Genomic DNA, 23,428 nt, shown 5'->3' on the forward strand with positions numbered 1-23,428 from the left:
CTGTCAAACATTCTTTAAATTACTTATGTCCTGGAGTAGATTTTTCTTTTGCAAAAGAAAGTTTTTTGTAGGAAAGAATTTCCAATATAAGCCTGTCTCATCAGCATTATTGATTTGACCAGGCTTCAAATTTTATTCATCCACATATTTCTGAAATTCTAGGTGAAATGCATCAGTTGCTGCAACACAAGCACTGAGCTGTTCCCCCATGCACAGAAAGTTCATCATTGCTTAAATCTGGTTAGCCATCCAGATGAAGCAAAGAAGTTACCTTCCGATCTCAGTGCTTCGTGAAATAACTTGGCTTCATATGTACACATTGTACTGGAGACAGGTATTCTGCTTGTTTTTGACTGAACCATTGAATTAGGACTAAATCCAAGCTTTCAGAAGATGACTTTTTCATGTTCTTTTTCTTGAAAGGACCTACACCACTATCACAGTCTTGTGAAAATTCCTTTAACTTCCTTTTGTTAATGTAGCAAACAAATGTCATATTTTTTTGCAAGTTTTATTGCAGATTTTCCCTTTTCATATTTTTCATTTAACTGAAGCATTTGTTTTATACTGTGCACAGGTTTCTTCCATTTTTCAGAATATTTACTCTATTTATATTTATTTACTCTATTATGTCATTAAATTACCATGCTAAGAAGTACACCAGCTGCTCCTTTAGCTAGAGAGAGACACTGAGAAATGTGCTCTATTCACACACTTCCGACTCCCTGTGTGTTAGTACATGTTCCAGGAGATGAGTCACACAGGGACATATCCGCTTTTATGAACCAAATAATCTGTGTCTATATATAGTGTGTAATTTTAAGAATCAAAGACTCGGTAAATAAAGAATGAATCATGCACAGATAATCCGCAAACCAAATAATCAAGAGTAGATGCCAGATGAGCAAAGGCATCTATCTTTCTTAGGCAACTCCCATTTCCACCTGGCATCTGTGAAACACCAGTAACAGGCATGTAATCTTTCTGTCGAGTTTTGGTTTTATCGGCTAAACAAGTGACAGAAATACAGATGTTCACATTGCATCTGCCAGATACTATACAAGCATTATTATTATTAGCCATATTTTATCCCAGGAGCTCACATCTGGTGAGTATGGGCTTGGCACACCCAGGGTCCTGGGCTGGATATCATCATTCTTCTCTTTCTTGGTGATTCCTTTCTACTTCTCTCTCTATCAGGGTAACCTGGGAATTTTTTTTTTTTTTTTTTGGCTGGTGCAGCATAAGCCTCAGACTTCTTTGCACCATATGGCTAATAATCATAATATGGTGCAAGGAAGCCTGAGGCTTATGCTGCAACAGCCAAAAAAAAAAAAATTCCCGGAGTTACCCTGAGAGAGAGAGAGAGAGAGAGAGAGAGAGAGAGAGTGTCAGAAGTAGAAAGGAATCACCAAGAAAGAGAAGAATGATGATATCCAGCTCAGGACCCTGGGTGTGCCAAGCCCATACTCACCAGATGTGAGCCCCTATTTATTTCATTCCAGGGGAGGGGATGAGTAACCTTCTAACATATTTTAGTAGGTTATATCTATCCAGATTTAATTTAATGCCCAAAAAATTGCTCTTTGTGTCAAGAACTGATCACAATCTTTCTGCAAAATAAACCTAAATGTTTTTGTTTCAATGCCATGGAGAAAATCTGAAGGCTTTTAGTATTACCTGCTGCAAATTATCTGCAATGGTCATCTATAATAGCCACCACCTGAGAGTTGGTGCTAGGAAAAAAATAGGTACCTTGACAAAACAAACATCACTCCCCCCCCCCTTTTTTTTGTTTAAAGCTGTTGAAAGTAATTGAACAGTATCTATATGCTTATTAGTGCTTTATTCAAAATAATCAAGTAATATTAATAAAGAACTAAATAAAACAACAGAAAAATAATCGAAATTTATGTATAATCAAATATTTAATCATAGACTGCACTCTTGTATTTTATTTTTTGTTATTGCATATGTGAGATATTAGGGAATTGCAATAGTTATTTTGTTAAATAAAGAACACTTTAATTTTGTTTAATTCTTTTGAATTTTAATCATGCGTGCCTTCATATATATCAGCAATATGGTAAAAAACACAGTGAGGAGAGCACCCTAGAGTTTTTTCTGCAACAATATTGGTATGAACCAACTTGTTGACATGGTGACTTATCCTTTTGTTGCATAATAAAAAAAAGTGAATTACTTCAAACTTCATCACTGTTTCTTTTTTTTTTTTTCCATAAGCACTGTAGAAATTAAAAAAAAATTCATCTCTCTTCTTGCAGTAATTTGATCTTCTTGCAACAGTTTTTTGATCAAAAGCCAGCTGAGATGATCACTTTTTTTTTTTTTTTTTTGTTTTGTAGAGGGCTATAAATATCCAACGATGGAATCTGCAAAGACTCAGAAATACAGATATTAACCAGCAGATTCTTAAACAGGGGACACCCCCTTGCTACAATAAACTGAATTGGGGTACAAGCTAAGGATAGACTGTTAATGGTTACCTGTAAATGTTAATGGTCAGATACACTGTTAATGGTTACCTGTTGTGTATCTTGCTATTAATAAAATATAATAAAATAAAATAAAAAGATAGGATACAAAAAACTACACCAACCAACAATAGTAACATCAAAAAATACTTTATTTCTGTCCCATACGTTGAACAATGGCACAAGCAGCTTAACAGATTCTTTAAAGATACTGAATTTAAGATTGTGGCCAGACCAATAAGGAAATTACACGCTATACTGAACAATCGCTCAGTCCTTTCCTTTTTCAGCAGTGAAGTGTACAAATTAAAATTTGTACACTTCACTGCATCTGATTTCAATCGAATGCAGTAAGGCCTTTAGGCTCACACTAAAGACCCAAGCCCTGAATACTTCACTAAAGTTTTGGCATATGTTGAACTTAGAGACAAATACCATTGTCTATGGTTCTTCTTAAGTTTCTGATATCCTTTTAAGTTATACAGCATCATCACAACAGGTGATGCTATACACTTAAAAATCTGAGACATCACCAGGACTGGTGTTTCAAAGCTTACTGGTTTCTCATCAGCTGGCAAGCATCTCTAAGTGAACAGCCAAACAGCACACAGCAATAAAGCTTCAATTAAAAACATAACCATTATGTTTTTAAATGGAAACGTTAAGCCATAGAATTGGACTGTGTTTGCCATATGCATTTAAACAACAATCTTGCAATACAAGTTTGCAAGATTGTTTAAATGCATTAGTTGAAAAATTAATATTTATATGCTTTCATCATCAGCCATTTTCAATCCACTACAGGTTAAAGGCCTCTCCAGCAACTTTCCAGTTCCTTCAGTTTGTGCAATGGCCATCTGTATTTACTACCCACAAACTCATGAATTTCATCTGTCCATTTCAATTGTTGTCGTCCAGGTTTTCCTTTAGCACCTCTTGGGTAACATTCTGTTATTTTCTTAGTTGATCTGTCATGTCTTTGAGCTATGTGTTCTGCCCAAGTCCATTTCAGCTCTTTAGTTTTGATAAGAATGTCCATTACTCATGTTTGCTACTTAATCCACGTTTATCTTCTTATCCAACAGTCTGATTTCTAATATAATTCTTTCCATTCTTCACTGTGTAGTTTCCAGCTTCTCCTCCATTCTTTTGGTGAGTTTCACTTCCATAAATCATGGTGGGGAATATACATTGGTTCGTTCTTTTACATTTCAGACAAATTGGGATATTGCTCCTCAGTATACAACTATATTTCCTGAATACTATCCATCTGAAATTTATTCTTCTCTTGACTTCCAGCCATTTATCATTATTACAGCTAATGACTTGTCCAAGATAACGATATAAATCTGCATTTTCAATTTCTGCTCCTTCAATGATTATATCCCTTCCTGTGGCATACTTGTTCGTCTTTAGTCCGAAATCCTTATTAACTCTGCATAATTGATTATGATTTTCCTCTAATTCTTTTTCTTGTTTCAGCCAAGCTGATGATATTCCAATTCATTTTTGTTTCTTCATTTTCTTCAATGAATGTTCTACCTCATCAGGAAGGTTATTGGGTATGTCATATGTGTGTTGTCTTTTATATACTTTACCTGTGTTCAATTTTTATCATGGGGAGACTTTCTGCTCTTACTGAAAAGGTTGTAATGTTCAGTCTTGCTGTACTTTTGTTAAGTAATGGTGTAATATTTTGTTTTCAGTAATGACTAATGTCTTGCTATACTTTTGTTAAGCCAAATACTGTTATCCACAGTTCTGCCTAAAACCCAAGTGGTAAGTACTTGGTCTTCACAGATTGACATAAATTCACTCAGAGAGACTACCGGACAACTAATGAGAAGCCAGTAAGCTTTGAAACAGCTATCCTAGGTGTCTCAGATTTTTAAATACACAGTGGATTTGCCAATTCTAGTAATGCTACACAAATTAAAAAATGTTGGAAACTTATGCAGAATCATGGATAACAGTACTTGACTCTAACTTGAACATGTAGGATTTAGGACTTAAAACCTCAGACTATGGGAAGAGTTTACTGTCATATTAAGTCAATGCATTAGCATCATTTCTAGAAATGATGCACTAACTTACATGGCTCTAACATGAACATGAGCCCAATCTTTAGCACTGAGTACTCTGCACTCAATTTTCAGCAAGAGCGTAAAGTCTCCTTGTGTTCAACATCGAATGCGGGTAGTATATGAATTTTGATATGCACGTGTAACAGTCAATTATTTATATCAACAATTCCAGTTTTCAGTGAAAAACTGAAATTGATATAAATCTTCATTTTCATGTTTGTGTTTCATTTAAATTTTAGTTTAATTACATTTAAAGTGCAAATACACTTAAAAGAGCAAGTTTTTCTTGAATTTTAATTGGCATGCAATTTTATGTTATAGAATGCATCTTAGGATATTTTTATTAGTTTCATAAAATAAATTTTTTGTTTATACTCCAGAATGACTACATGGTCAGAGGCATTCACAAGATATGGAGGGAATAAGCACCATGTTTAGCAGTCATGCTGGCTTGAAGCACATACTTTTGCATCCTTGAACTTGATCACTCTAGTTGCAGTGGCCACTCTTGCTAATGGAGTAATATTTCAGAAGTTAATGAGTTAGTGACTTACACATCATTAGGACAAGAATAAATGTGTCTAGGGGTTAAACAGGCATTAACAATTCATTTAAACCATTATCTATTGGGTTTATCGAACGATTATCGAAGGGCTAACTGTAAAAATTGCATTTTTACAGTTTGCCCTTCACAGCACAGAACTATAAGGAAATTAAATTTTCTGTTTGTACTCCACAGTGACCACAAAGTGTGGAGCTCATAAGACAAAGAATACACATAACAATACTGTATTTATTAGTCGTTTGTGCTTGAACTGCAGTCACTCAAGTGCATATACTTCTACACATATAGCATATGTTAGGTTGTTATGGGTATACCTGTATATCTGCCATCACTGTTAATGGGATAGTTGCTTGTTGTAAAGAAAACCATTTTGTTTTTGTCCTGCAGACCACTTTCATAAGTTACATGGACCTTAAGTTTTCATAGACAACAGGTTGGGAAACATTGGCCTAATGCACTTGATTCTATTTCCTTTTTCCTTTTTTTTTGTTTATTATATATATATACACCTCTCCTTCAATTCAATTCTTACACAATTTTTGTTTTTAATAGGCAGTCACATCATATCATAAACTGTGTTTAAGTGAAATCTGAATTGTGTTTCACCAATAATTCTGCTTCCAATGTATAAAGTAGGAGTGCCACATTTTAAAATCCAAAAAAGGCAATGCCTACTCTACAAGTTACTGTTGATGGTAGTAGTTGTACAGGCATATGACGCAAGAAAGCAAGCTTATGTAGCATCAGTAAAAAAAAAAATAAAATAAAATAAAAACTATTTCACACATTCAGTCCCTCTAAACATACATCCAGTTCCTCCCGGGTGCCTAGTCTCCAAACGCTGCAATTTGCAGAACAAAAGCCTTTCTTGGAAAGAGGACCATTCATTCCCCTCACCAATTTTGTAGCCTTAATCTGTACTCACTGAAGCAATTCTACATCCTTCCTAAAATGAGGCCTACATACCTGTATGTAGTACTCAAGGCGTGGCATGTCAATTGCCTTATACAAAGGGATAATCACCTTTTTCCCCACTAGAAAAATTCCTGTATATCATTGACAACACCCCATGACCTGCTCTGGCAGTTTGTCTGCACTGCTCAAAGAACTTCATATCTGACTGCGCAATTACTCCCAGGTCTTTTACATTTTCTACCACCTAAGTGTAGTACCCCACAGTTCAGTTGGTATGTTTCTCTGGGGAACATCCTTTGTAAAAAGGATAGGTGGAACAGGACCAGGGTATGTCTGCCAGGGGCAAAGGTTGATGACGTTGTAGAGCGGATATCATCTTTCAAGGGCACAAAAGGTGATATAGTTGTACACGTTGGCACTAATGATATTAAGAGTAGGAGACCGGCGGAATTACTCAACAAGTACAGGTCACTGTTGAAAAAAAGCCGTGAAATAGGGTTGAATTTGAAAGTGTCTGCAATTCTGCCCAGACACGATAGGAGGGAGTACATGATGAGAGCCTTGTCGATCAATTCGGCCCTGGAAGGATTGTGCAAGGCTCAAGGGGTAGAATTTTTTTCAGCCTGGACTGTACTTGTTAACAGGAGAGATTGCTTCTACAGGGATGGGATACACTTAAATAGAAAGGGTGCAAGAATATTTGCTGATGCTATCGAGGCAGTGTTAGGTGGGTCGGAAAACTGCTAGTTTGGGGGGATACAAAGATTAATAGTTTAACAGTAACCGCAGGCAGAGGTGAAGGTGATTCTTGCACAACTTCTATTAGAATAAGAAGCGACCTGGAGCGAGGGGTGTTGGGGGTTTCAGGGACGGATGGCAGTCATCATGGAATAGTTGGGTATATGGGATGTGTTAGGGTAACAAGGAATAGTCATAGGAGCATGTATGCTTGCATGTATACCAATGCTAGAAGTATAGTAAATAAATTTGATGAATTTGAAGTGTTGGTCAAGACATCAAAGGCGGATATTGTTGGGATAGCAGAGACGTGGTGTCACAAAGATATAAGGAATGCAGAACTGGAATTTGGGGAGTACAATGTGTACAGAAAGGATAGACAGGACAGAAAGGGAGGGGGTGTTATGCTGTTAATTAAGAAAAACATAAAATCAAAGGAAGTGCACCCAGTTAATATAGATGAACAGTGCTCTGTTGAGTCAGTTTGGTGCGAGATAAGCACTGCGAAAGGAAAAATAAGGGTAGGAGTGTGTTATAGGCCTAATGACTTGAATGAGTACAATGAACAATTGTACAGAGAAATAGAGTGGGCCAGTAAATCTGAATGTCTTATAATGGGGGATTTTAACTTCCCAGATATTGACTGGAACTTGTGGGTTGGTCACTCACACACCAGTCAGACTTTTGTGGATTTATTGGATGATTGTTTTCTGCAGCAGCATGTTCGAGAGGCAACCAGAGAAAGTAACACTCTTGATCTGGTTATCAGCAGTGATCATTCGTGTATTAAGAATTTGCAGATAAAGGAACCACTAGGTGGCAGTGATCACAGTGTGCTGAAGTGGGATTTACTCAAAGAGGTAACTACCGTCAGGGGTAAAGGAAAGAGTTTTTGCTTCCGTAAAGGGGAGTACAGTGGTCTCAGACAGTTTTTAAATTCTGTACAGTGGGATCAACTGACGATGTTACCAACAGTAAATTCTAAGTGGGAAGCATTCAAGGAATTAATCGTGGAAGCTACTAGACTTTATATACCGATTAAGAAATATCGTTCAAGGTTTAGGCCTAAATGGTTATCAAATGAACTAATGAGACTCGTGACAGAGAAGAAAAATGCATGGGATGCATATAAATTATCAGGTGACGCAGAAGCCTGTGGCAGATATAAGCTAGTCTGTAATCAGGTCACAAAGGAGGTTCGGCAGGCGAAGGCGGATTACGAGAAATCTTTGGCAAAGGATGCTAAGAAAAACAGCAAGGATTTCTTTACTTATATAAACTCTAAAAGGAAGGGGATGAATATGATTGGTCCACTTGACATCGATGGTTCGACTGTTGATGATCCTGCTCAGATAGCAAACAAACTGAATGAGTATTTTGCATCTACATTCACACGTGAGGAATTATTACAGTTTGAAAATGGAAGAAGGTTATCAAATTGTAGCAGTGTGCTTAATGATTTTGTAATAACTGAGAGCAAAGTGGAGGAGAAATTGTTGAAGTTAAACATAAGAAAGGCACCTGGGGTGGATGGGATCTATCCAGTTATTTTAAAGGAGGCGGCAAAGCAACTAAGCAAACCCTTAGCCATAATTATGAGAGCATCCTTGGACTCAGGGGAGGTTCCCACAGACTGGAGATGTGCAAATGTGTCCCCAATTCACAAAGGTGGATCGAAGGGTGACACGAGTAATTACAGACCAGTTAGTTTAACTTCTGTTCCGGGTAAAATAATGGAGTCACTGGTTAAAGATGCATTGCAGGATCATCTAGACAAGACTGCAGCAATAATTCAAACACAGCATGGGTTTGTTAAGGGAAAGTCTTGTCTGACAAATTTGATTGGTTATTATGATGTGGTCACAAAGGAACTGGATGCGAAAAATAATTTTGATATCATATACTTGGATTTCAGGAAAGCTTTTGACACTGTTGCGCATGGAAGACTACTGTACAAATTGGAGCAGAATGGTATTAAGGGTAAGTTGCTACAATGGATAAAAGGATGGTTAAGTGGGAGAAGACAGAGGGTGGTAATCAATGGGTGCTGCTCTTCGTGGACTAATGTTATTAGTGGAGTCCCACAGGGTTCGGTGTTGGGTCCACTGTTGTTTTGTGTATTTATCAATGATATTGATGAAGGTATATCAGGCTTAATGTCGAAGTTTGCAGATGACACAAAGGTTGGCAGGGTTGTTAATGACAGTAATGGCAGTGTGCTACTGCAACAGGATCTAGATAATTTGGGCAGATGGGCTAAGAAGTGGCAACTGAAGTTCAACCTTGACAAATGCAAAGTACTGCATATGGGTAGAAGTAACCCCAGAGAAACGTACCAACTGTGTGGTACTACACTTAAGGTGGTAGAAAATGAAAAAGACCTGGGAGTAATTGTGCAGTCAGATATGAAGTTTTCTGAGCAATGCAGACAGGCTGCTAGGGCAGGTCATGGGGTTTTGTCAATGATATATAGGAATTTTGCTAGCAGGGAAAAGGAGGTGATTGTCCCTCTGTATAAGGCAATGGTCAGGCCACGCCTTGAGTATTGCGTACAAGTCTGGAGGCCTCATTTTAGGAAGGATGTAGATTTGCTTGAGCGTGTACAGAGAAGAGCAACACGATTGGTGAGGGGAATGAAGGGATTCTCTTACCAAGAGAGGCTTAAGTTCTGCAAATTGCAGTGGCTGGAGACTAGGCACCTGCGCGGTGATCTGATTGAGGTCTATAAGGCCTTGAATGGGTTGAGCACGCTGAATTCTGATGGGATCCTTCCACTTGTTCAGATTACGAACCTACGGGGACATAAGTTCAAATTAAGAAAGGATAGATGTAGAATAGATGTGCGGAAATTTGCCTTTAGCCAGCGGGTGGTTAATTGCTGGAACAAACTTCCATCTGTCGTTGTGGAAGTTGATAGGTTAAATAAATTTAAGGAGGAACTGGACAGGCATTTGGAGGGAATGGTGTGATGATTTTTTTTTTTTTTTTTTGGCTGATGCTGCATAAGCTCCTACACTTGCTTTCTTGCATCATGTGCCACTACTACTACTACTACTACTACTTCTACCCATATGAAGTACTTTGCATTTGTCAATGTTAAACTTCAGTTGTCTCAGCTCATCTGCCCAACTTTTCTAGATCCGTCATCATTATCATTGATAAATATACAAAACAACAGTGGTACCAACACAGAACCCTGGGGGACTCCTCCACTAATAACAAAAGTCCACAAAGAGCAGTGTCCATTAATTACAACTCTGTCTTCTCCCACTCAACCACCCTTTTATATATTGTAGCAACTTGCCCTTAATTCTATACTGCTCCAATTTGTATAGTAGTCTTCCATGCACAACAGTATCAAAAACTTTCCTGAAATCCAAGTATTGGTCCCAGGGACTCACATCTGGTGAATATGGGCTTGGCACACCCAGGGTACTCAGCTGGATATCATCATTCTTTTTCTTGGTGATTCCCTTCTCTCTCTCTCACACACACACACACACAGGGGGGTAACTCAGAAATTTTTTTTTTTTTTGGCTGGTGCAGCAAAAGCTTCAGGCTTCCTTTCACCATATAGCTAATAATAATATCAAATTTATTTTTTGCATCCAGTTCCTTTGTAATCACATCAAAGAGCCAGACAAGACTGTCCCTAAACAAATCCATGCCTGTTTGAATTATTACTGCAATCTTGTCTAGATGATCCTGAAGTGCTTCTTTAACTAGCAACTCCATTATTTTCTACAAAACAGAAGTTAAACTAACAGGTCTGTAATTACTCTTGTCACCCTTTGATCCCCTTTTGTGAATTGAGGATACATTTGCACATCTCCATTCCGTGGGGACTTCCCCTGAATCCAAGGATGCTCTCATAATTTATGGCTAAGGGTTTGCTTACTTCCCTCACTGTCTCCTTCAATATAACTGGATAGATCCCATCCACCCCCAGGTACCTTTCTTATGTTTAATGCCAACAATTTCTCCTCCACTTTTCTCACAGTTATTACAAAATCATTGAGCTCCCTGTTAGAGTTTAATAAGCTTCTGTCCTCCACTTACCTACAGAATTCCTCATATGTGAATGTAGATGCAAAATACTCATTCAGTTTGTTAGCTATCTGGGCAGGATCATCAACAACCGAACCATCAATATCAAGTGGACCAATCTGATTCATCTACTTCCTTCTAGAGTTTATAAGTAAAGAAGTCCTTGCTGTTTTTCTTATATCCTTTGCCAAAGATTTCTCATCTGCATTCACTTGCCAAACCTCCTTTGTGACTTGATTACAGACTAGCTTTTATCTACCGTAGGCTTCTGTGTCGCCTGATAATTTATAAGCATCCCATGCATTTTTCTTCTTTGCCACGAGTTCCATTAGTTCATCTGACATCCATTTAGGCCTAAGCCTTGAACAGTATTTCTTAATCTGTATGAAAAGCCAGTAGCATGACATGTGATACTGCTTGCAACTCCCACAAAAAGCTAGCATGGAAACTATAAAAAAAAAAAAACAACTAAACTCTGCAAAAATAAACTTTCACTTTGTGCATACTAAAAATAAACTTTGTTCTAAACAGAGAAGTTTATCTCTCTGAAGTTGCCAAAAAAGAACAAGAAACAAGGCGAAGGCAGATTACGAGAAATCTTTGGCAAAAGATGCTAAGAAAAACAGCAAGGATTTCTTTACTTATATAAACTCTAAAAGGAAGGGGATGAATCTGATTGGTCCACTTGACATCGATGGTTCGACCGTTGATGATCCCACTCAGAAAACAAACAAACTGAATGAGTATTTTGCATCTACATTCACACGAGGAATTATTAAGGTTTGAAAATGGCAGAAGGTTATCAAATTGTAGCAGGGTACTTAATGATTTTGTAATAACTGAGAGCAAAGTGGAGGAGAAATTGTTGAAGTTAAACATAAGAAAAGCACCTGGGGTGGATGGGATCTATCCAGTTATATTAAAGGAGGCGGCAAAGCAACTAAGAAAACCCTTAGCCATAATTATGAGAGCAACCTTGGACTCGGGAGGTTCCCATGGACTGGAGATGTACAAATGTATCCCCAATTCGCAAAGGGGGATCGAACGGTGATACAAGTAATTACAGACCGGTTAGTTTAACTTCTGTTCCGGGTAAAATAACGGAGTCACTGGTTAAAGATGCATTACAGGATCATCTAGACAAGACTGCAGCAATAATTCAGACACAGCATGGGTTTGTTAAGGGAAAGTCTTGTCTGACAAATTTGATAGGAGATTATGATGTGGTTACAAAGGAACTGGATGCAAAAAATAATTTTGATATCATATATTTGGATTTCAGGAAAGCTTTTGACACTGTTGCGCATGGAAGACTATTGTACAAATTGGAGCAGAATGGTATTCAGGGTAAGTTGCTACAATGGATAAAAGGATGGTTAAGTGGGAGAAGCCAGGGTGGTAATCAATGGGTGCTGCTTTTCGTGGACTAATGTTATTAGTGGAGTCCCACAGGGTTCGGTGTTGGGTCCACTGTTGTTTTGTATATTTATCAATGATATTGATGAAGGTATATCAGGCTTAGTGTCGAAGTTTGCAGATGATACAAAGGTTGGCAGGGTTGTTAATGACAGTGTGCTACTGCAACAGGATCTAGATAATTTGGGTAAATGGGCTAAGAAGTGGCAACTGAAGTTTACAAATGCCAAGTACTGAATATGGGGTAGAAGTAACCCAAGAGAAAAGTACCAACTGTGTGGTACTACACTTAAGGTGGTAGAAAATGAAAAAGACCTGGGAGTAATTGTGCAGTCAGATATGAAGTTTTCTGAGCAATGCAGAGAGGCTGCCAGGGTAGGTTTTGGGGTTTTGTCAATGATATATAGGAATTTTGCTAGCAGGGAAAAGGAGGTGATTGTCCTTCTGTATAAGGCAATGGTCAGGCCATGTTTTGAGTACTGCATACAGGTCTGGAGGCCTTATTTCAGGAAGGATGTCGATTTGCTTGAGCATGTACAGAGAAGGGCAACAAGATTGGTGAGGGGAATGAAGGGATCCTCTTACCAAGAGAGGCTTAAGTTCTGCAAATTGCAGTGGCTGGAGACTAGGCACCTGCGCGGTGATCTGATTGAGGTGTATAGGGCCTTGAATGGGTTGAGCACGCTGAATTCTGATGGGATCCTTCCACTTGTTCAGATTACGAACCTAAGGGGGCACATTCAAATTAAGAAAAGCCAGATGTAGAATAGATGTGCGGAAATTTGCCTTTAGCCAGCAGGTGGTTAATTGCTGGAACAAACTTCCATCTGTCGTTGTGGAAGTTGATAGGTTGAATAAATTTAAGGAGGAACTGGACAGGAATTTGGAGGGAATGGTGTGATTTTTTTTTTTTTTTTTTTTTGGCAGATGCTACATAAGCTTTGCAAAACTTAAGCCTCACTTGCTTTCTTGCATCAGATGTCACTACTACTACATCCAGTATCGTATAAGCTAAAATCTTTCTGGTAAGAAAAACAGATTCTTGTAAACTTCTCTTGGACAATAACAAGTCCAAGTCGGCCACCTGTTCAAAAAGTAGGACTGATTTAATGCCAGATATGTGGTTACACTAATATTAAAAGAAGTTACCCTATTTCTTTTACTTTTTCCACACAATTTTCATGAAACTAAAGATTCTATCAGTCACAGCATTAGAATATGGTACTGACAGAATGAGTTCTGTTAATCAAATTAGCTAATGATATATATAATTAAAACGCTGAATGCAAAAAGAAGAAAAAAAATGGGTGGGGGAAAGAACTGTACCACTTAACGTAACGCGGAAGTGGGATTTGCATTTATAAATTGGGACGGTTGACCACCCTAGTTCGCACCGTCATACCACGTGTTCAAATCCATATGATACCACGATGTATGGTAGCTTTCCTGTAATCTATATGGGAAATTTCATTGACCTTATATCAAACTTGGAGTATAAACGGAAATTTTATTTTTAAATTGTTCGTCAATTCTTCTATAAGGCAATTCTATTACATTATCGAATGCTAATGTAATGCTCTCAAGCACTTAAAGCTGCTTTGCCTTTGAGTCACTGTTACTAACAATTTCCATAGCAACGTGGCTAGAGCAGAATAACATACGGTAAGCATAAAATGCTTTATGCTATTTACATACTTTTGCATGATTTCAAAAACAACGATGTAAATAAGAACCCAAAATTATGAGAAAATAAAAACTGAAAATTATTTGTATATGGTTCTGACAGACTACTGAATTTAGAATATTATTCCCAATAATATTCTAAATTCATAATCAATTCGTAATCAATTTTCGAATATCGAAATTAGTTCAAAAAAGAATTTACCCTTCCGGGTATTCCTCGATGATCTTCGCTACCTTGCCAAAATCGTCTGATAAAACCTTTAATGTATCCTACTATTTTTCTTTCGTAAGGAAAATCGACTTTCCACATTAACGATCCATAACCAAACACCCACATCTGCGTTGATTTATATTCCCAAGATTACAGCTCCTACACTTATTACTGTAACAAGTCAGAAAAAAAAAAAAAAAAAACACGATCTAATCGTATTTGCTATTCTTTTTAATACAAACATAAAAATAATAGATTCACTTTCGACCTAAATTTAAATACCCAGAAAACAGCTGGTATGTTTACATTTTTTTGATAAAAATTTATTGAAGCGCCCTCTGATATATTCTGTTCGGAATTGAAAAATACCCTTAGATATGTCAATAGTGCAGCGCAAGGAAAGGTGTTTACTATTTTTAGCTAAAGAATCAGAACACGGTCGGACACATTTCTTTCTTTTTTTTTTTTTTTTTTTTGGCTGATGCTACATAAGCTCATACGCTTGCTTTCGTGCATCACATGCCTCTACTACTACTATTAATTCGGAAGCTTGAAAAATAATAGGTCTTTTGAGCTAGAGGATATATCACTAATATGTTCTTGTATCTCACGGAAAGTAAACGAATCCCAAATGTGAAACATATTTTAAAATATTCGCTTTTCCAATTTTTTCCCAACAACCTTGGGGAAGTGGAATACACACATATGTCCTTGTTTAAGAATAGGAGAAATTATCGCTAAAAAAAGATATCACTAATAATAGGCTCTCAGACTATGTACAAGCGAGCTTTCTGTTAATACAAAAAGGTGTTCAAACGTGTTGCCTTCTTTGGTCCAAACGCGATCCGTTTTGAATCAAAACAACCTTAGGGTGGAGTGACCAGATTTTAAAAAATAAGGGGGCGGGAGAGAGACATACTGAAAATGTAAAACAGTCGCAAGTGAGGGTGGCATTTTTTTTTTACTACCGGAAACTCTGGTTTTTTTCGTCCAGAAAGCTGACTGAAGAATACACTGAAGAAAGAAGACTGAAGAGTTTGCACAAGTGCAGATATACGCCTCATAGCCTTAGTTGCTTTGGTTCTTAACACACATGATCCATCTAATCTGACAAATGTGTGTGGTATGAATGCGAATCGCCAACACGACTGCCACGCAAGTTATTTCGGAAACGCGAAGTATCTATCACAGATGATTTTTCTTTGATTTACGTTGCTGTTGTACTTTATAATATAAACTTTTTGTGGGCGGGAATAGATAGCGAATCAGTACACATTATTTTACGATGAATGTTTTCTTTAAATAATTTTATTAAAGCGTAAATACTTCAAATAAAATTACTAATTACGAAATACGTGTAATTTTTTTTTTTTTTTTTTTTAGGAGCATTAGCAACTAAGGCCATATTGCTCCGGGATATGCGGTGGTCATTCCCTGACCTTTCCGCATCCTCCGTATTTAGTGGTGACGGGCTTGAACCCCCGGTCTAATCAAGAAGCGTGTGCTACATACTGCTGCCCCTTCCCACCTAGCTACGGAGGCGCCTATGTGTAATATGAAATTTTCATGTATGCGACTAAATAAAATATCACTATTGGAAAAACGAGACTTCTTGGTTATTTTTCATCCTCGCAGGGTTTGTTTGTTTGTTTTAGTTAGTTAGTTGTTGGCGCATCGGCTTCTGTGGCCATAATGCACCTCCCAAGGTTTTTGCAGCACTCTGATCCAAGCCCGAGGCGGGATTCCAACCCGCGACCTTTAGGTTGCCAGGCAGGCACTTCACCCACTCGGCTAGCCCGGTCGACTCCTTGCAGGGACGGTGGAGGGACACCCCACTGAAAAATCTGGGCCCCCTTCCTTAAATCAAAGCGAGTAAGATATTGAATCCTGCACTCCTACTGACATATATATACAGCAGATTCTCGATTAACCGGGACACTTCAAGACTCCAAGTTAAAAAGAAAGACTTCCAAATTAAAAAGAAATAAAATAAATAATCAATCAGAAATCAAAAATTTCAAGTAATAGCTAGAATAGGAATAAACAGATATTTTGCAAGTTGTACATAAGCGACGCCTCCGTAGCCAGGAGCAGCAGTGCGTAGCACACGCTTCTTGATTAGACCGGGGTTCGAGCCCGTAACCACCGATATACGGAGGATGCGGAAAGGTCAGGGAATGACCACCGCATATCCCCGGAGCAATATGGCCTTAGTTGCTAATGCTCCTAAAAACCAAAACAACAACAAAAGCGACAAGCGGCATTATAAGTCGTCATTGGGGTTATTATTGTACCTATTCTCTTGCAATCCCTGCTGTCTTCACACCCGCCGCTGAAGAAAAAAAAAAAGAGAGACCAAAGTTTAGTTTGTTTTAGTGTATCGCGTCGATTGTTGTGTTCCATTGCAGCGCAAAAGGACAAATTTTGTTTCGTTGTTTATGTCAGAGATGTCAGAATTTTTTTATAGTATTTATTTATTTTTTTTTTTTTTTGTTTAGAAATCGCGAAAATGATGGGTAAACACAAAAGAGTTGCGTTTTCAGTTAAACAAAAACTTGAAATTATTCAAAAGTTTGAAAACGGTGCATCTGTTAAATCTCTAAGGAATCATTATAATAAGGATGTATCAAAATGGCCAAGCATTAACAAGTATCGCGCGGAATTGAGATTTGTTATTTTATTTTATTAGTCATTCCCGAGTTACATAAAACTCGACGAAGTAAGAAGTCCTGGAACGTTCTCTTACATATGTCGGGGACTTGTATTTTTGGATTAACCAGGAAAAAGTTGAAGAGAAATAAAGATACAAGTCTCTGAATTGTTATTACTCTTGTAGAGATTTGAGACCATCAACAACTTAGACCATACTACGCCGCACATACTTGCTCTATATTGTGCGTATTTTGTGGTCGATTGCTGTTTTCTGGAAGAAAAATTCGAGATTCCAGGAGAAAAAAAAAAAAAACCCTCCCCTGAGAGGTCTCGGGAATGCTGAGCCAGTTCGCTAGAGGCATCAGTAATGTTATATATATTACATGTATACAGTATATACAGGTAACCCTCGTATAATACGGTAGTTAAGACTCCTATAAAATTTCATGTAGTACGAAACCGTGTTATACAGGACTAAGAACCAATGCAAAAAAAAAGGGGGGTTATGTTCCAAAAGTTAACAAAAATACACAAATTTTTTTATAATTATTGGAAACTTAATTATTAAAAATAATAATAAATGCCTTACAAACTGTGATACATATATGTCAGATAATATAAGTTCATCTATTTTTTTCCCTCTTCATTGCTACTAAGCACAATATCTTCACCTTCTGAACTTTCTTCTGCAGCATCTAGATTTCGTGTATCTTCTGCTCTTTAAAAAGTCATTTATCTGGGTTTGTTTGATTTTCCTTGATAGATACATGGTATTTGTAAAATTTTAAGCTTAAGCTTTTTTATTTGCTTTCCAATATACCGATAACGAGTTTTTATTTATATCATTCATTTCACGAGAATCAGAGGATCTACACTGGTGTTCAAAGAAAGTGCATCACCTAGGAATTTCACATTTCTAACCCTTTTTCGCGATGGTATGTTACATTAATGACTAGTATCACAAATAGAAATATAAACAAAAGATATTAATTAATAATTAAGGCAAAGCTAAGTAATAATATATGACAGGTACTCTCAAAATATTCCAAAATGAGCATTTGCAACCTTTATACAACAGTTTTGGTAAACACGACAATTATGGCTGAAATGTTATCAGAAGCCCTCAATTTGCTTAAATTTATCATTTTAAATGAAAAACAAAATGAAAAGTTCACCAGTTGCAAACTAATATTTAGTTGAACCGCCTCTGGCCCTGATGACAGCAGCACACCATCCAGGCATTGAAAAGATCAATTTCTGAAGATCAACTGATAGTTCGTGTTTCCAAACACGAATTATGGCTTCCTGAAGTTCACGAAGGGTCTTTGTTTCTTTCTGCCAACTGCAGATTCCACACAATACCAACAGTTCTCTATAGCAGGAGTAGCCTACTTAATTTGTGATGTGATCTACTTTTTTCCTTCAAAATGTGCCAAGATCTACCATCTCAAAAATTACATTGCACAAATCGAGGAATAACTGTATATTAAAAATTCGTCGTGATCGACCGAAATTAAAATCCTCGATCGACTTGTTGGCCACACCTGCTCTATAGGATTCAGGTACAGGCTGTTTCCTGGCCAGCTAACAGTTGTAATGGACCATTCTTCCAACCACTTTTTCATCTGTAACAAATGTAAATACATTACTGCCGAACCTTTAATACAGAAATGAAGCTAAAGTAACTACAGAAGTACCTACTTACACTTTTCGCCCAAGGACAAGGAGTAGAGTTATTTATTAGTTATTTATTTTATTTATTTATTTTTTTTTTGTTTTTGTTTTGTTCGGATTTTTTTTTTTTTTTGGCTGGTGCAGCATAAGCCATAGGCTTTCTTGCACCATGCGGCCGTTACTAATACTAATTTACGGAACCTTTTATAAACTGCAGGTGACCTATTATTATTATAATTATTATTAGCCATAAGGTGCAAGGAAGCCTGAGACTTATGCTGCACCAGCCAAAAAAAAAAAATTTCCACGTTACCCTGAGAGAGAAAGAGTCAGAAGTAGAAAGGAATCACCAAGAAAGAGAAGAATGATGGTATCCAGCTCAGGACCCTGGGTGTGCCAAGCCCATACTCACCAGATGTGAGCCCCTACTCCGCGATACGAAATGCACGCCCATATCATTTGGCTGGTAGAGAATTTCACTGTACACACCATAGTCTGGATGGTATTCTTCACGTCTACGGCCAATCCTTTGTTTCCATTCAGAGCTATGCAGGTTGAATTTTTTCTCATCCGAGAAAATAACTGACTTCCACTGCTCGGTCCATTTGACATGCTCCTTACACCAAATTAATCGGACCCTTTTCATTTTTTGTGTGAGGATGGGCCTCTTCTTACGACGACGGGCTACAAGTCCATTTTTGAAGAGGCGTCTTCTGACTGTTACTGCACTTGCTACCACTCCAGTATGTTCTTCCCATTCTCTTTTCAGCTCAGACAAAGAAGCTTTACAATTTTTAAGGCATACGCGCTCCAAAACACGGTCCTGTTTTGGCATAGAGACTCGTTTGCATACGGTTCCTCTTTTCCTTTCAGCAGAACTAGTATTCTTGAGTTTGGAAAGAAATCTACTCACTGTCGACTGATAACAAGACACTCCATAAGTTGTATGACAGGAAGAACATCCTTCCTCACATGAAGCAACAATAGCACTCTTTCTTCGTGGCGTCAACTGCACATAACTCGCCATCGTGACACAAGCAAGGAATCACTGCAACTCTTGCAGAGCGTGCTTATATAGCCGAAAGTAACAGCTGACGCAATATTACGTCATCATCTACGCGTGTCAATCTTATCTGATGCAATCTGTAAGAAATATTGCCATATACTTACGTTATTCGGACGATAATTACAATTTTAAGAGGGGACGTACTTTCTTTAAACACCAGTGTATAAACTAGCATAGGTTTTATCATGCAATCGCCTGATGCGTTACTGCACATAAGTGACCTTATACGATCTTTTGATGCCTTAAAACCTGGTACAGTTTTATCTTTTTTTTGAAATAAACGCTCTGCTGGGCATTTTTTTTTTTCCACCAAAAACCTGTCTCATCGGCATTTAAAGCTTGATGTGGTGTGTATTCGTACTCTTGAATAATTTTTTGAAATTCCTCTACATACTTCTTGGCAGCTTCATTACCAGCCGATGCATTTCCTCTTGAATTCTTATGTTATGTAATGAGAAGCAGTTTTAAAATCGCTCAGACCAAGCTTTACTGGCAACAAACTCCGGGTTAACAGAAGCTTCTCCATTTTCTTTTAAATGGTTATAAATATTTAGTACCTTTTGTTTAATTACATTGCCGTCTAATAAGATTCGTTTTTTACTGCGATCGTCAATCCAAATACTGAGTGCTTTTTTTTTTTTTTTTTTCATTTTCTGAATTATTAGCGCTTGGGGATGAGCTGTTATATTTGGTGAAACCAAAGATCCTGCAGCAGTTCTACTTTTCTGTTCATTTTTCTTTATGGACCACATTGTTGCTTCATTTAAATTTAAACTTTTTGCAACGTAATACCTTTTCCCCCTTTTTAAAACGATCTAAAATGTGTATCTTTGATTCTAGTGAAATAAAGTTTCTTTTGAGCGGTGCTTTTTTACTTTTCTAGGCGCAGAATTTAGGCCTGCAATTTAATTCACAAAAAAGAAATTATTCCAAAACGGTTCTTAAGAACAAAGTTTAGTAATACATCCCAGGAAAAATTTATAAACGATCAAATAAAAACCAAAATAACCTTACAAAAATCTTAAAAGTCACGAACCGCACAGTCAATTTTTTATCGTCTGAAACAAGCACAATTTCAATTGCACAGAACCTAACACGGGGATTTCCCAATCATTTTTTTTTTTTTTTTTTGCATAACGACCAGCGAGTTATGCAGTTTTGCATAACAGCAGAAATTCACAAAAAAGAATGGAAATCGAAAAATTACATCCAACATAATAGTAGGGCTTTCTCCGCAAAAATACTGTGTTATGCGAGGTTTGCTGCATTCTCTAACCGTGTTCTGGAAGTACCGGGTGACACTCAAGTCAAGTGGACCCAATTTCGGCAAAGTCCGGACGATCTGTGACAGTCAAATCCTCACCTTGCACCTTCACGATGGTGGGACTGTTAGTAATCCTGGGTATAACCTCCATTCACAAATACATGGTGAGTGACCACCCAGGTGTGAACCAACGTAAGCAGGGGTCGCCCACACCACATGGAGGAACGCCATCCCTCTATGTTACCAGGCAGTACTATGTGGCAGATGACTCATCAACCGGTGCAATATCACCACTTTGCTTATTGGAGGCTTGAAGTGGTGGAACCCATGTTTAGTCTCTAGAGCTAAGTTCCAGTCAATCCTTCCCTATCTCTTCCATCATGCAGTATGATTGATGACTTTTGAGGTTATGATGAACATCGTGGCGAGATCCAATATTCCTTACATTTCGAGGGTACAGCTCTAATACGGTTTTCGCAGGCCGGCCGCTAGTTAGTACACCGGACCGAACCTATTGGTAACTCTCTAGGAGGCTTCCGGATCAGCTAGTGTATAATTTTGTTACCTCTACTCTGCCAGATAGTGAATGGAGGGAGTCCGAGTAGTGTGTATGTGGGGAGCATTGTTGAGGCCACGTTATGTCAAGGATCTGGGTATATATATATATATATATATATATATATATAAACCCCAGGGGCTCACATCTGGTGAGTATGGGCTTGGCACACCCAAGATTATTATTATTATTAGCTATATGGTGCAAGGAAGCTTGAGGCTTATACTGCACCAGGCAAAAAAATTCCCGGGTTACCCTGAGACAGTGAGAGAGAGTCGAAATAGAAGGGAATCACCAAGAAAGAGAAGAATGATATCCAGCTCAAGACCCTGGGTGTGCCAAGCCCATACTCACCAGATGTGAACCCCCTGGAATCTCAGCTGGATATCATCATTCTTCTCTTTCTTGGTGATTCCCTTCTACTTCTCTCTCTCTCTCTTTTGGGGTAATTCCGAAATTTTTTTTTTTTTCGCTGGTGCAGTATAAATTTCCGGCTTTCTTGCATCATATGAATAATAATAATAATAAATAATATTCTTACCATGTGTACGCCATATCCAAAAATATCACTACTTCATACAGCATGTCCCACCCACTTTTTCTTACTATTGAATACACCATGAATTGTCAAACTAATAGAGCAAGCTTATCTGCGAAAAGATCTAAACCACTTCCTAATTCATTTCACAACTATACGTGGTCTCAATTCTAATCTCAATGATGTCCATTTCCACTTGAAGTCTGCCAAACCCCATGTAATTTTTCTGACAGAATCTGTTATCGGTTGATTCAACTACTGCTCATCTCAGATGCCCAAATTATTCGCCGTATGCCTCAAAGGTGGTACTTGTGCATACGTCCGTTCTGATGTTCCTTGTCAGAGACTTGGCAATTTGGAATCTCCTCTCCTTGATCTTCTCTGGCTTAAAATCTCTCTACCTCATTGTGTTAAATTCATCTGTTGTCTCTACCGTTCTCCCAACTCCACTAATCACTTGGAGCTCTTTGACGTCCACTCTTTGCAACTTCACTTTTTTCCAATCCAACTTTCCTAACAGTGAGGTAATTTTCCTTGGTGATTTTAATGTTCACAACTCCATGTGGCTTCCGTTTTCTAGTTCTTATCTTGGAAGCTACTAAGCTTTACATACCAACTAAGAAATATTGTTCAAAGTTTAGGCCTAAATGGATGTCAGATGAATTAATGAGACATATGGCAGAGAAGAAAAATGCATGGGATACATACAAATTAATGGGTGACATGGAAGCCTATGACAGATATAAGTTGATCTGTAACCAAGTTACAAAGGACGTTAGGCACTTGATATCGATAGTTTAACTGATGATCCTGCTCAGGTAGCTAACAAACTAAATGAGTATTTTGTATCGACATTCACACGAGGAGTTATTCAGCGAGGAGAACGCCAGAGGTGTATTCAACTCTGGCAGTAAGCTAGATAATCTTGTAATAACTGAGAGTAAAGTGGAGGAGAAATTGTTGAAGATAAACACAAGAAAGACACCTGGGGTGGATGGGATCTATCCAGTTATATTAAAGGAGGCAGCAAAGGAAGTAAGCAAACCCTTAGCTATAATTATGAGAGCTTCCTTGGACTCAGGGGAGGTACCCATAGACTGGAGATCTGTAAATGTGATCCAAATTTACAAAGGAGGATCAAAGGCTGACACAAGTAATTATAGACCTGTGTGTTTAACTTCTGTTCCAGGAAAATTAATGGAGGCACTGGTTAAAGAAGCACTGCAGGATCATCTAGACAAGCCTTCGGTTATAGCTCGGACACAGCATGGTTTTGCTAACGGAAAGTCTTGCCTGACCAATTTGATTGGATACTATGATGCAGTCACAAAGGAACTGGATGCAGGGAATAACTTTGATATTATATATACTTGGATCTTAGAAAGGCTTTTGATACTGTTGGTTGCAAATGGAAGACTGCTGCACAAATTGGACCAGTATGGCATTAGAGGGAAATTGCTGCTGTGGATAAAGGGGTGGATGAGGGGGAGAATACAGAGAGTGGTAACCAACGTACACTGCTCA

General features: G+C 37.9%; 1 protein-coding gene across 1 annotated transcript in view; it reads right to left on the reverse strand.

The window, feature by feature from the left end:
• LOC150088436 (putative glutathione-specific gamma-glutamylcyclotransferase 2) overlaps positions 1-14,307 on the reverse strand; it is a 34,291-nt gene extending 19,984 nt beyond the window's left edge. The window contains exon 1 of the mRNA XM_090370775.1: positions 14,146-14,307. Within this exon, the coding sequence (XP_090226901.1) occupies positions 14,146-14,280 (135 nt within the window). The 5' untranslated portion in view covers positions 14,281-14,307. The remainder of the gene's footprint in view (positions 1-14,145) is intronic.
• Between the last annotated feature and the right edge of the window lie 9,121 nt (positions 14,308-23,428).

Source organism: Mastigoproctus giganteus, chromosome 3 (genome assembly GCF_048544385.1).
Source record: "Mastigoproctus giganteus isolate SK-2022 chromosome 3, ASM4854438v1, whole genome shotgun sequence".
NCBI classification, from domain to species: Eukaryota; Metazoa; Arthropoda; class Arachnida; order Uropygi; family Thelyphonidae; genus Mastigoproctus; species Mastigoproctus giganteus.